This window comes from Setaria italica, chromosome III (genome assembly GCF_000263155.2).
Source record: "Setaria italica strain Yugu1 chromosome III, Setaria_italica_v2.0, whole genome shotgun sequence".
NCBI lineage: Eukaryota > Viridiplantae > Streptophyta > Magnoliopsida > Poales > Poaceae > Setaria > Setaria italica.
The window spans coordinates 46,120,303-46,137,455 of record NC_028452.1 but is presented as its reverse complement, the minus strand read 5'-3'; the positions used below and the strand labels follow the sequence as shown (position 1 = coordinate 46,137,455).

The 17,153-nt window shown below is 43.1% G+C and overlaps 3 protein-coding genes across 4 annotated transcripts; 2 read left to right on the top strand and 1 right to left on the bottom strand.

The window, feature by feature from the left end:
• The first annotated feature begins 6 nt into the window (after positions 1–6).
• Positions 7–2,961, top strand: LOC101779708 (DNA repair protein RAD51 homolog B). The gene is made up of 8 exons (XM_022825036.1): positions 7–143; positions 257–367; positions 480–571; positions 779–873; positions 952–1,065; positions 1,786–1,915; positions 2,160–2,281; positions 2,378–2,961. Exons 1-8 carry the CDS (start codon positions 38–40, stop codon positions 2,499–2,501), a joined length of 894 nt encoding a protein of 297 aa, XP_022680771.1. The 5' UTR covers positions 7–37; the 3' UTR covers positions 2,502–2,961.
• Positions 2,962–3,852: 891 nt separating this feature from the next.
• On the bottom strand, positions 3,853–7,197 carry LOC101779317 (translation initiation factor eIF-2B subunit alpha). The gene is made up of 5 exons (XM_004962898.4): positions 6,758–7,197; positions 5,911–6,063; positions 5,680–5,821; positions 4,846–5,087; positions 3,853–4,241 (listed from the first exon to the last, which is right to left on the bottom strand). The coding sequence occupies exons 1-5, from the start codon at positions 7,121–7,123 to the stop codon at positions 4,035–4,037; spliced, it is 1,110 nt and encodes a 369-aa protein (XP_004962955.1). The 5' UTR covers positions 7,124–7,197; the 3' UTR covers positions 3,853–4,034.
• Positions 7,198–11,481: 4,284 nt separating this feature from the next.
• LOC101778908 lies at positions 11,482–16,891 on the top strand. 2 transcript variants are annotated; one of them, XR_002677078.1, is made up of 9 exons: positions 11,482–11,884; positions 14,341–14,488; positions 14,590–14,740; positions 14,962–15,087; positions 15,170–15,250; positions 15,338–15,530; positions 15,624–15,888; positions 16,171–16,694; positions 16,748–16,891. XR_002677078.1 is itself a non-coding variant. In XM_004962897.4 (8 exons), exons 1-8 carry the CDS (start codon positions 11,633–11,635, stop codon positions 16,410–16,412), a joined length of 1,458 nt encoding a protein of 485 aa, XP_004962954.1. In that variant the 5' UTR covers positions 11,482–11,632; the 3' UTR covers positions 16,413–16,873. The 2 variants fall into 2 exon arrangements, 1 of the variants encoding a protein (XP_004962954.1); XM_004962897.4 differs by having other exon boundaries at positions 16,171–16,873.
• Positions 16,892–17,153: the final 262 nt, after the last annotated feature.

Here is a 17,153-nt window from a genome sequence, read left to right as displayed (position 1 = left end):
CTGGAATAGCTGCACTTGATGTGAAAAAAGCTCACAGATGCTGGTCTCTGCACCCGTGGAATCTGTAGCTTACTCTCCGAGGAAAGATCTTTTGCAAATTAAAGGGATTAGTGAAGCCAAAGTCGACAAGATAATTGAAGCGGGCAAGTAATTGTTTGCTTCTGTTATAGAGCACATTATAACATTTCTTTTTGTATAAAAATAAATTTCCTATGCGAACCATAAATGTTCACAAAATGTTCACAAACACTGGCAGCTTCCAAGTTGGTTCCACTAGGATTTACTAGTGCTAGCCAACTTCATGCGCTGAGGCTTGAGATCATCCAGATTACAACTGGATCAAGAGAGCTTGATCAAATTTTGGATGGTAATGTACTGCTGGCTGTCTGGCTATCATTATTTTTTAAATGCCTTACTGCCATAATTGTGGTATATGATAAGCAATAACAACTGTGTAGTTATGTTTTCAATTTCAACAGGAGGAATAGAAACTGGGTCTATCACAGAGATCTATGGTGAATTTCGCTCTGGGAAGACTCAGCTGTCCCACACTCTCTGTGTCACATGTCAGGTATTGCGCTGAAATACCAATTCTAAGATAACAAATCACCACAACTAATACAGGAATGATTTCTAGAATAACATGCTCCAATATGTCTCTGTTTGTATGTTGATAAAGCACCTACTGTTTACTGCTGTTTGAAAATATATTAGTCTGCTCTTGCAGTTATTGCATAATTTTTTTTTAGTTTTACAAATGTGGTAGTGATTTATGCAGCTCCCACTGGATCAAGGTGGTGGTGAAGGAAAAGCTTTGTATATTGATGCAGAGGGCAAGTTCAGGCCACAAAGACTTCTCCAGATAGCAGACAGGTGATATGGCAATTGAAATATTATTTGCTTCACTGCTATTTAGACTCGAACTGTTAAACAAATTTATTTTGTTTCCAGGTTTGGCTTGAATGGTGCTGATGTACTGGAGAATGTGGCTTATGCCAGAGCATATAACACTGATCATCAATCAAGACTTTTGCTGGAGGCAGCTTCCATGATGGTGGAGACCAGGTGAGTTTATCTATTTATATAGAACTTTAGGTATACATGTCTAGTGATAGTAGCAAACTAAACTTGCTAAAAACATTTTACCTTTGATTTCACTTCATCTTTTGGAGGTTTGATAATACTAATATAAGGATGATGTTCAATATGTTTACGGTTGCATAGTTTGCTACCGATAAGTAAGATATTAAGAAGCTTCATTTATTGTCCCCGTGGAGCAGAAGAAAAGGGTATTAGTTGTGATTCATGATCCACATTACCTTCAAGGAGTTGGCAAATTGGAATTCGGCAATGCATGCTATTGTAATGTGCACTGGTTCATATGTGCTTTGCTGATAATTTTAGTCAGTATATCAAATGCCCTTTTCTCTTACTACAGCCTTTTAACCTTCATGAACAGGCAATGAAATAGATACATGGGTTTTTCATTGGGCAAAACCTGTGTACTAGTGAAACTGGTATCTTGCAGGTCAGACCATATTTGTTTACATTTGCTTTAAATAGGAGGATCCTAGTGGTGTGGCCCAATGAGAAATCATTTTTTATGACAATGCTTGTGTAGCAAATAACAAGGCATGTGCCAGGTTTCTAGCTCCTGTCATAAAGCCATTTAGATTCTGACATCTTAAATATTTGACAAATTCAAACATTAGAACTCCATTGACCTTTTGCCTAGCACATGCTTCTCATCCCCAGTATTGCTAAATTGAAGCTCTATTTCTGCAGGTTTGCTCTTATGGTTGTGGATAGTGCCACAGCCCTATACAGAACTGATTTCTCTGGTAGAGGAGAGCTATCAGCAAGACAGATGCACCTGGCTAAGTTTCTTAGGAGCCTTCAGAAGTTAGCAGATGAGGTAATCAGCTTTTACTTTGATCACTGATGGCAATTGAAAATATTAGTTCTATTGAATTTCATACATTTGGTCTTGCAAATACTACTACAACTGAAGTTTTATGGAAAATTATTGCAACCAAAATATGGAACATACTTCTACTTCTCTTTGCTGCATACTGCTCAATTTGCCAATCAAGCGTAGCACCAACAGATTGGTCTCATGCCTATTTGGTATACTCACCTTTTTTTATGGCTGGCTCTAGTTTGGAGTGGCAGTGGTAATCACTAACCAAGTAGTGGCTCAAGTGGATGGTGCTGCAATGTTTGCTGGGCCACAAATCAAACCCATTGGAGGGAACATCATGGCTCATGCTTCCACGACTAGGTGCGCTACTCTGAGTAACCTGATGTCTCTATAGTTTATACTGCTGCTTCTGTTCAGTGCCTCGGTGTCTGAAACATGTCAATGTTGCGAAATCAGGCTCTTTCTTCGCAAGGGGAGAGGGGAGGAGCGGATCTGTAAAGTAGTAAGCTCTCCCTGTCTAGCTGAAGCTGAAGCAAGGTTTCAGATATCATCCGAGGGTGTCACTGATGTCAAGGACTGAAAAACTCTCCGCATGTGCAGCCTACAGCACGCCTTGCCTGCTCTTATGAATCGCTGGTTCGCTGTTTGCATTCTCACTGCCAGAGATGCTTGGATTAGTGCAGGTCCCTTGTACAACCACAATGGCAGTCTAGGCTGCCCCAATGGAAATGTGCATATGTTGTATCTTGGACAGGCATTGTTATCTTAATGTAAAGTGCCGCGTGGCCAAATGATAGATGTACAGCCAATCAATGACGATTTGGCAACTCAGCATGCTGCATCAAGCCCTGTTCTTCATTCTGAATGTACTTTATTTGCCATGATGCCGTTTAATAGATTTTGTTTTCTTGTAGTGATAAACAGTTTATGCTACCAACATTTGACTCCCTCTGTTCTTATGTAAATTATGTTTCCAGTACGCATACAAGTATATTGAACAGTGAAATGGATGCATATATTCCTCTATAAAGATATATTCTATTAAAGCTACTTTTGTGCAACTGTCCATAATGTTGAATATTGTCAAGCATAGTGATATATACCATTCTTACTGCATGTTGTATCACTAAATCAAACTAAAATGCAAAACTAAGGGGCTGTTTGGATATGAGGTGCTAAACTTTAACAGTGTCACATCGGATGTTCGGATGCTAATTAGGAGGACTAAATATGAGCTAATTATAAAACTAATTGCAGAACCTTGTGCTAATTCGCGAGACGAATCTATTAAGCCTAATTAATCCATCATTAGCAAATGGTTACTGTAGCACCACATTGTCAAATCATGGACTAATTAGGCTTAATAGATTCGTCTCGCGAATTATACTCCATCTGTGCAATTAGTTTTGTAATTAGCTTATGTTTAGTACTCCTAATTAGCATCCAAACATCCGATGTGACAGGTGTTAAACTTTAACAGGGGTTTCCCAAACACCCCCTAAGCAATCCAATTTCCATTGAAGCAGCTTCCCTTATTTGGAATGGGTATCTTCGATGCTTTAGAGATTAGACAGGTTGCAATATTCTGTTGGTCAGCACAATATATGGATGCAGGTTGTATTAACAAGTACTCTCCACTCCAAATTATAAATCTTTTTGAACTTTCCTAGATTTATAATTTTTACTATGGATATACTCTATATCTAAATTCATAGCAAAATCTATGAACTAAGAAAGCCAAAACGACTATAATTTGAAACAGAGGGGTAGTATATTGCAAACAACTTTATATAAAAAATGGAAGATAATTTTATCAGGAAAATCAGGATTCGGAAGGTCAGTTTAAACTAATTCGAATACATAGCACTGGCGAGGAAAATGCAAGACGTCAAACTGACTACCGAATTAGCACCATAATTACTGCTATGTCCTAACTATACAAAGCATTTCTGACAAAATTGTTATCTTCTCTGGCACAACTGTTCTCAGAGTTTCTGAAACATCACATCAGTACCATAAAGGCGATACATCATGTAGTCAAAACTGATTGGAAAAACCCTGGGATTCAACAGCAGTAACACCTCATCTGAGCTGACAGTTTTTACATCAATGATCATAGGTACAATTGGATGAGCTCATCGCTCACAACAGATGGTGTAAGAACACCAAGATCAGTCAGGAGAAGCGTGAGGTATTGTGGAGGAGTGTAGTCTCTTGCCGATGTCTCAACTTCCACGCCAGTGGGTACTGGGACTCCAAAATCTATTGGCCGGTGAGCTGGAGTCATGTCCTTTTGGTCCAAGGGATATAGACGAGCAAACTGGAAAAGTGGCAAAGATAGGCAACACCATCAGAAGCCGGTCCCATGCAGCAACATAATATTGGGATGCCAATTAAAAATGCACCCAAAATATACATAAACTTTCTGTGCATTATGGAACTAATGACTCAAGTAGTCATCAGTAGTGTTTCAGCATGAACGAAATATTCCCTCCGTCCCAAAAAGAATGACTTCCTAGGATTTTTCAGACAAATTAGGGGTGAGTGAAAAAGAAGCATGTACCCTTAGTTCAGTTTGCATATAGAAAATGGAGAAAATATGTTTCCATTTAATCATGCATGCACGAGATCAACACGCCAAATTATACATGCATAAGATTTAAATCCTAGAACGTCATTCTTTTTGGGACAAATTTTGAATGCCAAAACATCATTCTTTTTAGGACGGAGGGAGTATGTAGCAGGCCAGAAACTGAACTAAGCTCTACTGCTATAAAGCATCCTTTAAAAGAATCCATATCTTGTATTCTGGAAGACAAGTTGCATCCCAGTATCGATTTAATCATATCCGAAAAATGATAGTAATGGAGTGCATGCGAATCAACAAAATGACCAAAGTAGTACATTATTATAGCAAACAGTACCTTGTAACTTTCTGCAGCCACATAAACAGGTTTGTTCATACTATGAGCCACAAGAGCTATCTGATAAGTGCCCATCATGTTGATTATTCCTCCACTCTCAACAACCCCATCAGCACCAACAAATACCATGTCAACTTCATCCATGGAATAAGCAACAGCTGAATCAATTAGCACCTTGACAGGGATGCCTAATGCTGCAAGTGCATTTGACATTCTTAAACCAGTTCTGTCTGGCCTGCCCTCTGAAGTCAAATAAAATAACAAACAGACATTAGAAATTACAAGAGTTTGCAACCTGTGCTTTGCACTAATGGAGTAATAGATAGATGCTTGGCTGCTTACTGTTGCTCCCAGAAGCAAGAGCACCAGTAGCCCAGATCATCAAAACAAGTAAATAACCATAGCAATTCAAAACTGATTATGGATGAGACATGTGTTTCTTAACAGTCGCAATATAAAGGACCCGTCCTCTCCCCTTATATATGAATTCAGTTTGACTGGTGCCTACATGTAATTGTTATAAGGACATGAGGGAAGCAAATACTGAAACAATGCCTACTGCGATTTGCCATTAAATTGCAGAGCACTACGCATGACAACTGCATTTCATGCAACAAAAAAGTACCATATAATGATCAGAATCGGAATAAGCCTAACTGCCTAAGGAAATAAGTTTGAACCTATCATAGTGCACCTCTGTGCAAGAATACACTATTTCCCACCATCACCATTCACTATAACAAATCATATTGCACTTTCATGCAATGTGTATTTCATTCCTATCATCATTTTATTTGTGTTCGAAAATCACATCTTGCAACTAGATCACTGTACCTGTGCATAGTACCCGGAAGAGCTTGCGGTTTGATGCAGCTAGCTTTAGAACTTCCAGCACTACTCTGGAGTACCCATGTACAAGCATAGTGCATCCATCATAAATGAAATCCTGGCTGAGCATTGCAATTGTCTTGCGAGCCTGAAAACGCATCACACCAAAGCATCAGAAAAAAAGGGCATAAATTTGACTATATAAACTAGAATGTAAGTTCTGGATTGGCTGATAACCTTTAAAGATATCTCTCCAAATTTCTCTCCACGCTCAATTAGGCGTGATTTTGCTGCATCAAACTTCTCATGCTCCAGATGTGAGGTTCTCGTTACAAACCGCATGAACAAATCACATGCAGCAGACAGAGAAATGGAAGTAGCATCCCAGGACTGAAACACATAGGAGCTTTTAATGTTAATACCCATAGTAAAAAGAAGACAATGAAAGCTATAACAAAAAAACTGAATAAATAAAACAACTAGGAGCAGTACACGATACGCCATCCACATGGATAAATCGAAACTCCTAGAATTATGATAAATATACTGCCCAAAAAGATTAACAAAGGAAGACCATGCAGAAAATAAGTGGTGACATCACAGTGGAGGCATGGATTTGCACGCGAGTCAAACTTGAAACCAGTAAAATGACTTGACAGAGGCGCACTTACCCGTCCTGGGGCTCAGGTAACTAGCGAGTATAAAGGCACAATAAAAAGGACAAAGTGCATGAAGCATGACTGATGGATTTGCACATTAAAATGACTATGATTTATGAACATCGAACATTTAGCTTTTCCAGACTGTCGTCAAAAGGTCAGTTGAATTATTCAGATTCAGAGCATGGTAATTAAGGTGAGATTGTGAAACGGAAAAAGTAGGGCCAAATGTGCTAATTAGGGTGTCAACCACTTTTATGCAAGCAGAATTTCGATTCACTATCTTTGCTTAACATGGACACACACTGGCACACATAGTTCCAAGAAGGCCAAGACCCGTTGGGGGAATAATGCCCATCACTGCAAATATACACTAGCGCAGCAGTCGGGAAACATGGAGCAGGTGAATCGGCTGCGCTATCGACCTTGAGCTTGTCGGAGGCCTTCTTGAGCTCGATCTCGAGCTCCATCATGGTGGTGGCCCTGCTAGAGCGGATGACGGCGGCCAGCGCCATGATGGCGGCCACCGCCTCCGCGGCCTCGGGCTTGCGGCGCCAGAAGTTGAACTCCTCGATCACGCCTCCGGCGCCCCCGGGGGAGGGGGGAGGAGCGGCGGCCGCATCCGCCGCCGCCGCCGCATCGGCGCCGGGGGAGGCGGCCGCGGCGGCGGCGGCGTGCGCGAGCCAGTCGCTGGATACGACGGCGTGGTGCTCCGCGCGCGTCTGGTAGTAGGCGGAGATGGGCGGCGGGACGGGGCTAGGGTTAGGGTTTTGGGCGGCGTCGGGCTCCATGGGAGGGGAGGGGAGAGGGGAGGTCAGAGGAGAGGAGGGAGACGAATTGAAGCTGTGGCTCCGTGAGAGATGATCTCAGCCGTCCGTTGCAGAGAAGAGAGCATAGTGTAGTTTGGGTTATTGGAAATCCAACCATCGCCTTAGTTGGTTTTGACTATAGAACTGCAAAATCAGGAATCTTTGGCCACACAACACAACTTTTAAAACCGTTCATATTTGGCTATCGAGCGATTTTAGTGGGTAGTTTTGCTGACGTAGATACCACATGGTAGCGGGCCCACTTGCCAGCCCTCATATCTCTCTTTCTCCTCTCCTCTCCTCTCCCTCTTTCTCTCCTGCACCAGCCATCCCCCGCGCCTCCAGCCGCCCCTGCACCTCCCGTCCCTGCGCCTCCCCTGCGCCCGCCGCCGCCATCCCCCGTGTCTCCCTTGCCCTGGCCGATTCCAGCTCGCACCAAACCCGGCGGCGACGGCAACGTCCACCCCCCTGCGCAGTCACCGCACCACTTGCGTAGCTGCCAACGAGCGATGGCACGGACCCTGGCGAGCAGCGGTGCAGGAAGGGGCGAGGCAGGCCTTGGTGAGCAGTGGTAGGGTGCCTGCCTGTGGTGTGGAAGCGGCCAGGCGTTCAATCGCTGACGGTCTGGCACATTGGGGGTTCAGATGGGTGGCGCGGGAGATAGAGGAGGTGGAGGGCTTCGTGTGGAGGCGCTCACCGGGATGGCCGGAATCGAAGACGGTGGCTGTGACGGCGGCTGGGTCGGGATCCATGGGGCGGCGACGCTCCGGTGGACGACAAGCGATGAGAACGGGCGGTATGTGTGCGGCTCGGCGACAGCGTCCTCGTGGTGGTGTGCGTTCTTGCTGGTGTTGACCGAAGCGGCTGAATTGGCTTAGCGAAGCTCGTCGACGGCGGCGAGCAGCAGTTCTGTCTTCGTGCGGGGGACTCCAGCGGCGCCCGGCGTAGGTTAGGCCGGCGCAGTGGAGGCTTGTGCAGGGGCGGCCGGCGCGGGGGCCGCCAGCTGTCGGCCGAGGAGATAGGAGAGAAGAAAGAGATAGGAGAAGGAGAGGAGAAAAGAAAGAGAGAGGAGGGCTGACAAGTGGATCCCACCGTCATGTGGCGTCCATGTTAGCAAAACTACCCACCAAAACCGTCCGATGGCCAAATATGAACGATTTTAAGAGTTGAGTGACCAAAGATTCCTAGTTTTGTGGTTTGATGATCAAAACCAAACTGAGGCGATAGTTCGATGGTCAAAAATGGACTTCTTCCTATTAGCAATGGCACCAAAATGTCACCAAATTCGTTTCCATTTTTAATGTATAAAAAATTACTGCATTGTTAATAAATAAATTCAGGTGGAACAGCGATGGTACCTCGAATTTCAAAGTCGGCAAAGGGAGTAAAATGTGATCTCTCGTAAGCTTATTTTCATTTTGGACATAGAAGATTCAGCATGTAAAATGTATTTGTTCTTGTATACCTCTAGTGTAATGTATCTAAACTATAAGATTAAAGTAGTGACTTTTAGCCTATGGAATATCTTGACAATGAATGTATAAAAAACAGGACAACACATGAATGACGTAACCATATGAATTACAATACAAAAGTTCACTGATTTGCCAGTCTAGTTTATTCCCATTACCAACCTGACTACTCTGCCCTGTATAAAACGTTGTCACGGTTCACAAATTGAAATGCTAAAGCTCGTTAAACAACATGAAGCTCGTTAAACAACAAAAATATAGTTCCTTTTATGATTCTCGCTTAGGGTGCTAGAGGTTCCGAGTTCAATTCTTGGAATGCCCCTATTTTTCCATATTTTTAGTTTTGTTCCATCTTTTTCTCATTTTCTGTTTTACATTGCAGGATTCTGTACCGTGCCATGTTTTAAACTAACAGCGGGCAAGATGAAGTTGCTGCGTGCTAATTGATGAAATATAAAGTTTCTGCGTAAAACTTAAATTCATTTTCATTATGGTTTGCATAGTGTTGACCGGCCCATGATAAATGAATCCCTTTTTAGTTTGTTCCAGCTTTTTCTTATTTTCTGTTTTGAGTTACATTGCAGGATTCCGTACCGTGCCATGCTCATTGATGAAATATAAAGTTTCTGCGTAAAACTTAAATTCATTTTCATTATGGTTTGCATAGTGTTGACCGGCCCATGATAAATGAAACCTTTTTTTCACCGAAGGCCACACGGTAAGTTCTTTTTTTTTTTTTACATAGGAGCGAAGTATCCAAATTTCCTTATGTTTCATAGGAGTTATTTGATCTGTGTCCAAGCCAGTCTTAAAAAAGAGCAGCACTCAAATAAAAGCAAAGCCTATACGCATCTTTAACCCTAGGTGAATGACTCCATAACCCATAGAACTTTATAAAAGAAGGCAACAATTTTGTATCTATAAAGTTACTAGTAGGTAGCTTTTTCATGTAAATTTTGGAAAACCCTAACATAATGTACGTCCTCGCTCTTTTAACTTTGTGCCATCTCTCTCATTCCTAGTGTTCACCTAAACTATAGCGGCATGTTCGCTTTATACTTCTTCGGCGGCTGTAGCTGCAGCCCAACCGTTCGGCTGCAGGGCGAAAACAGTTGCAGTCCAACCGCTCGGCTGCAGGACCAACCACACTTTTTTTTTCAGTAGTTTAAATCCTAATTTAGTAGTTTCCTATACTTAAGCATTGGCACCATTTCTTCTGATGTCATCTTTCCCGTCATTTTTTAGGTGCTGCAAGGTGCAGTTAGCTACACGGCTGGCTGGAGCTACAACACAGCCACAACCATCTCTACCGAATGGAGTGTAGATGTTTTATGATCTCCGTTCTTTAGCCAAAAAAAGTGAACTACATGGACATTTTCGCCCAACATGGTTAGCCATCATGTAGCTTTCATATGCCTTTTAATCATTATAAATAATTGTTTTGCGCTTTTGTAATTTTCTTTGCTATAAGAGTCTGTTGGGAGTGTTTAGTGCATCACGTAATTGTTGGGCAACCCCCAAGTGTTGTGACTCGTGAAGTTTCTAGATCGATAGGAGTTTATATGTTCTTTTTTAATGCTCTCACTCTACATCTTTGAAACTTATTTTTGAAAAAAAAAGAATCTTTTAATTTCGAGGAAACAGAATTTAAGTCGTTCTCGGGGGACAGAGGGATACGGTTTATGCAAGTAATGTTTATTCACAACAACTACTCTTCGTTCGACTCAAAATCTATATTGTTTTAGATTCTAGTTAGTCAAACTTATTTGGACCCACCAACATATAAAAAGTTATATAGATTTACATCACGCAGTTGAACTTTCACCATTTAAATGTAGAATTTTCACCATTTAAAGTAGTATATGTATACCTATACCATAAAAGAAGTCCATTAACTACACCAAGGAATTTACTTCCTCCCGGACAACATTGACTCATTTACTCTTCAAACTATTTCAACTAGTTTAATCTATCTCTATTGACATTTTTTTTTCTTATTTCTCCATGTACAAGCCAAGGTTTAAATACATATTGTAAGATGATTTAAGGGTATGAATCCTATGTTAGAAAATACTTTGAGAATTTCTCATCACCACTTCAATGCAATTTTGGGCGTGATTGGTTTTCGTATCTCGGTAGCCTGGCTCGCATCACCCATGCAGGCCTGTGCTAGCTAGCCCGCCGCACGCAACTGGCTTTTGTTTGCTTGGCTCCACCAATACAGACAAGACGGGTGGAGACTTTGATTGGTTACCCACATCCAGACATTTGCTAATTTGTTTTTCTCTCACTGCACTCTTAGCCCCGTCGCACTCGCCAACATCGCATGAGCTAGGCCCGCGGGAAACGCCCGCTGACGAGCTTGGCTCTAGCTTCCTTTTTGCACCTATGAAGTCTAGCTCCGGCGTCTACAAAGGTAACCAATCATCCTCCCATGCGTCTACGGAGCCTGGTCGGGGGATATGCGACCAACCAATCAGACCCTTTGCACATCTACAACCCAATTTAGTATTAGATACTCTAATAAACTATAAAAATCGCAAAAAAAATCTTAATGCATTTTTGTGTCGAGTACTCGTGTTCCATCAACTCGTGCCGGTGCTACGGCTGGTCGGCTGCATAAGTTCTCTTTTGCTGGGCCGTGTCGCTGGCCCGCTGCGATGGTTCACTTTCAGTACAGCAGTTCATCAAAAGCTTGACGACGCCATTCATTGCAGAGCCGCCGTCTCGCTGGCCCGTGGGACCATCCCAATTACAGCGGCACAGAGGGCCCACCGGCCCAGCCACCAGCAGAGTGCACACGCGAGCGCGAGCAGGGAACCCCCTTCCAGAGCACAACCCCCCGCTTTCCCCTCTCGTCTCCTATTCCTCCCACCCCCGCGGCTCGACCCGGGCTCCCTCCCCCTCCCAAACCCTAGCTGCCTCCCTTCCTTCCTCCTCGGGGGCGGGCTCCTCCTCTGCGGATCTAGCGCGGGGAGGTTGGGTCTAGAAAAGGAGGGCGCGGCGCGGGTCGGCGGGGATGGACGGGCCCAAGCGGCAGCTGCGGGTGCGCCTCCGCGTCACGGCGCGCCGGCGGGGCGGCGGCGGCGACGCCGCGGACGGCGGCGGCGCCGGGGCCGGCGCGGGCGGCCGGAAGCGCCGCCTCGACGCGCCCGCCCTCAACTCCGCCGCCAAGCTGCAGCGCCGCGAGATCGGGGGACGCCAGCTCGCCGCGCGCGGCGGCGGGCCCGCGGCCGCCGTGCCCGAGCGCTTCCGGAACATGCGGCTCCAGGTATTTTCTGCCTCCTCCTCCGCCGCCGCGTCCGTTACTCATTGCCCTTTGGGTCGGGGAGGCCTGTGGCTGTTGGCCAGGGCGCCGGCGAACCTAGGGTTTTGGCCGGCGTCGGCCGCGCGCGGGGTCCAATTGGAGGAAATTCGTGGGTAGTTTGGCATGGAATTTAGTTCTCGCCGGTTCCAATTGTGCAAGGCGGGAAATTTTTGTTCTTGAGAGGAGAAAGATTTGGTCTTGGTGGGGGATCCCCCAGTCGTTGAGTTCCAGCGAAAAGGCCCGCCTTTGAGGCAAATGAGATGCATTTTAGGGTTATGTCTGAGTGTGGAAGCCTCAACTGTTGGTTTTCACATGTGTGATGGTCAAGATGCATCGGCTTGAACATATCATTCCTTTATGTCTTCTTTATAGGCCCTTGCACCGGCACCATTGCTGTAGTTTGGGGATGCCAGCTGCTGGAATTGAATTGTAATCATCATCGTTTAGAATTGGGGCGATTGGGATTGCCCTTCAGGTTATTCAATCAGAGAGAGCGCTTCCGGAACATGCGGCTCCAAGTGCACACCTTCGCCGCTGTGTCCGCTACTCACTGCCCTTTGGGTTGGGGAGGCCTGTTGCTGTGGGCCTGGGCACCGCCGTGTGCTATCAGTGCCAGCAAACCTTGGGTTTTGGCTGGCTCCGGCCGTGCACGGGATCCAATTAGTGGAAAAATCATGGTTGTTTGGCATGAAATCTCGTTCTCGCGGGTTGCATTTGTGCAAGGTGGGAAATTTTGGTTCTTGAGAGGAGAAAGATTTGGTCTTGGGGACTCCGCAATCGTTGAGTTCCAGTGAAAGGCCCACCTTTGAGGCAAATGAGAAGCATTTTAGGGTTATGTTTTCAGTGCCAGAGCCTCAACTGTTGGCTTTCACATCTGTGATGGCCTAGATGCATTAGTTTGGACATATCATTCCTGTATGATTCCTTTATGGGCCCTTGCGCCAGCACCATTGCTGGGGTTGGGGCTATCAGCTGCTGGAATTGAATAGTATTGTCATTGCTCAGATGTTCAGAATCAGGGCCATTGTGATTGCGCTTCTGGCTATTCAATCAGAGAGATCTCTTGGGTTCGGTAATTCGATCTAGTGCCTTGGTGTAAAATGGAAAATGTGAAATGGCTTTCAATGAACATTTATAGTATGCACATTATGCATTTTTGTTGTAAAAAAGATTTGGTCTTGCAGATTCCCAGTTGTTGAGTTCTTGCAAAGTGTCTGTCTTTGAGACAAATGAGATGCCTTTTAGGGTTATTCTTGAGTGTTGAAGCATCAACTATTAGTTTTCGCATGTGTGATGCTCTAGATGCATTAGTTTGAACATATGATTATTTTATGTTTTCTTTGTTGGTGCATTGGGCGAAATTAGTTGGGTACTCTTACTTAGGACTGTATTTCTTGCGTGCTCTGAATGTGCTAGGCGGGAAACTCTGTCCTTGAGAGGGAAAAATAAAGATTTGATCTTGGGGATTCTGTTGTAAAAGGTCACTCTTTGAGGGAAATGGGATGTTGCCTCTTAAGGGTTATTTCTTGTGTGCGCAGGATTTAACTGCTGATTTTGTCATGGGTTGTGCTGTAGATACCTTAGTTTGAGCATGATTCTTATATGCTTTCTTTGATTGGCATCTGCAACTCTGGGGTTGAGGCTGTGAACTGATGGAATTGAATAGTAACCATCATCGTCCAGAATTTGGGCCTTGGGGATTGCGCTTCATGTATTTTTATCACAGGGAGCTCATGGTTCTAGATTAGAACTGGAGCTTTGTTATAAAATGGAGTGTGTGAAATGACTTGCAACATTTCAAGTATGTACATTACACTCTTTTTTGCTGTATACCTTTGCTTCTTTTTTTCCTTTTTAAAAATATGTTCCAACTTCGAGCCGCAGATATTAAAAATGAGTAGGATTGCATCTTTAGGTCTGTCTTGCTTCCTTAATCGGGGGGGGGGGGGTAGCATGATTCGGTATTGAGCATTTGAATTAATTAGTGGACTGGGATGTATAATTTTGAATTTATTATTTCTTTAGGCTATCTACCTCTCTCCTTCATTCCCTGTCTTCCTCCGGACCATTCGAGAAATTTATATGGTTATTGTGGTTCTTTGATACACAAATCTGATTAAAACATGCCATTTCTGTTTAATAGAGGTACCTCAGTGCTGGGTCCTCATTCATTGTTTGTATTGTTGTTCAATATGGCTTAGTAGAAGGGCCAAAATGGCTGTATTGTTGCTGATATGTCTACTGATGTATCTGCTAGGTTTTGTGGGTGTGGAATGTGAATTTGTGCAATGTTTTGATACGATAATGCTCAAACTTTTCAATGTGTAGAGTTACAGAGCCTGTAATATGTTCTGAGTTATGTACCTTTTGGCACGAACCATTTTATTACATTGACACTATAATCCTTTTGCCTGGTGCAGGAAGAGTTTGATACATATGATGCCAATGCTCACCTATTTGTGAAGCTGCAATTTCTTAGAAGACGATCCAAAATCATTGAGATTGTTGCTGCAAAGGATATCATATTTGCGCTGGCTCATTCCGGTCTTTGTGCTGCTTTCAACCGAGGTAGGTGTTCTAAAGATGAGACATGTACGTGACACAATTTGATAAAAATATGGGTATCACCGTCATCTGATCTCTGCTTTTGTATTTTTTTGTGTCATCAGTAACAAACAAGCGCATAGCCTTCTTGAATTTAAGCCCAGATGAAGTGATTCGGAGCTTGTTCTACAACAAGAACAATGATTCACTTATTACTGTGTCAGTTTATGCATCTGACAATTTCAGTACATTGAAGTGCAGAACAACCCCAATTGAGTAAGAACATATGCTCGGAAATTTCTCTTAAGTTTCCATGTGATGCTATGTGACTTTTCAAGAAGCACTCTATGAATATGTGCTTTTTACATTTACAGTTCTTTTAGTCCTGCATATGATCTATTCAAGTGTTTTTTCATTGATTTTATTTACAAAATGCAACTTATGATAGTTCTTGGGCTTGACTAATATACAGTTTTTGAACTCTAATGTTGTTTCAGGTATATTAGAAGGAATCAATTAGATGCCGGGTTTCCTCTGTTTGAATCAGAATCTCTGAAGTGGCCTGGATTTGTGGAGTTTGATGATGTAAATGGAAAAGTACTCACATATTCAGCACAGGATGGGTAGGCCTTCTTAAACTGTTAATTGCATTTTGAGTGGTGTTTTTCATAAAAAATGTTCTAAATGTCATCGTTTTATCTGAAGTATCTATAAGGTCTTTGACTTGAAGAACTACTCCTTTCTATATTCAATACCAGATGAAAATGTGCAAGAGATAAAGATCAGGTTTGTGCTCTCTTTCCTTTAGTTTTGTCTATAATCCTGTATTCTGAAGGACAAATGATGACTTGTGGTTTTTTTTATCTACTTCAGTCCAGGAATCATGCTCTTGATATATGATAGGACACCAAGTTATGTTCCATTGAAGATATTATCAATTGAAGATGGAAAGCCACTGAAATTTTTTAAGCACTTGTTGCACCGCAACAAGAAAATTGATTTCATTGAGCAGTTCAATGAGAAGCTCCTTGTCAAGCAAGAGGATGAAAACTTCCAGATACTTGATGTATGTCATACTCATGAGAGTTATTTTAATCTTTTTTAGCTTATCTCTTATTTCATGAAGGACTAATGATTAGATCGTCTTTGTGTTTCAAAGGTGCGGACTTCCGAGCTAATTGAAGTCGGTGTCTCCAAATTTATGACCCCTTCAGCATTCATTTTTCTTTACGAGAACAATCTCTTCTTGACATTCCGAAACAGAACAATTGCTGTATGGAACTTTCGGGGAGAGCTTGTGACTTCATTTGAAGATCATTTGCTTTGGCATCATGATTGTAGCACCAACAATATTTACATCACTAGCGACCAGGATCTAATTATCTCTTATTGCAAATCAGAGGCAGTGGCGGAGGATGGTACAGGTATAGTACTCAAACACTTATTATTGATTCAAAAATTAATAGGTTCCATATATGATCGCTTCATCTCACTAGTGGTTTTTCTTACGGGCCTATGTGCTAGTACACTGATATATAAATATGATGGATTGTTTTAACATTATAAATCTGGTAGAAATATTGATGCTGGCCACCATTACCATGTCATATATAATATATGTGGAACATACTATAGAATCTCCTTCAGTTCCTTTAGTTCTGTAGAACTATTTGCGAGAGTTATCCTGACACACATGGCATCTGCAGTTACTCCAATTGGATCTATCAACATGAGCGAGATTATGACAGGCAAGTGCATTGCCAAGATTGCTGCCGGTGACCCTGCCCTCAATGTCACCCCTAGCAGAAACAGTAGCAAGAAGCGGTCCTCTGTCTGGAGCACAGTTCCAGAAGCTCTGGAGGACGTCACAGCGCTGTTCTATGATGAGGACAGGAATGAGATCTACACTGGCAACAGTCAAGGCCTTGTCCATGTGTGGTCTAACTAGATAGTAACATGCACATAGTTCCGCCCTTTTGATTAGTTTTACTGCATTCTGTATAATCTCTGGCCCTGGGGCTGGGGCTCACCTAGCTTTTGTATTTGCCAATAGGATGTGTTTCCTTGAGCAACCATGAGAACGCAAAGTGTTCTTGTAAATATTATTTTGTATCGTCATGGCCTTTACCATGTTCTTGTTCTTCTGGTAACATAGAAATTAGCCTCTGAATCAAACTTAGCTGGATACTGCCTGCGGCCTACCCAAGTTTCTGGCTGTGAGACAGTAGAGGTCTGAGATACTGCCTGCGGCCTACCCAAGTTTCTGGCTGTGAGACAGTAGAGGTCTGAAGTTCTAAGATCAAATGTAATAGTAGTGGTTGGTGAAATGATGTGTTCTGTAATATATTGTTGTCGTCACGCTTTTACAATTCCTGATGGCTGTGGTCCCTTGCCTGTAAGTTGCCAGATGATCCTGTGTGAAGCCCACCTTTTTATCATCATCGATTAATCCATGTCTTACTGACCTGAACATTCTGAAACTCAAGCAAATCCTCGGCCACGGCAGCTCTGAAACATGAAACAAATTTACCACAATTTTAGCCCCCATGAATCAGGTTCAGTATGGAACCTAAATGTTTTTGTTCTTTTTTTTAGGAAAGAACCTAAACAATGTTGAGATTTGTGAAACCTCAGCCGGTGTGAGTGTGAGCAAAGCACGTCATTATGCATGGGAAATGGCAGATCTTAG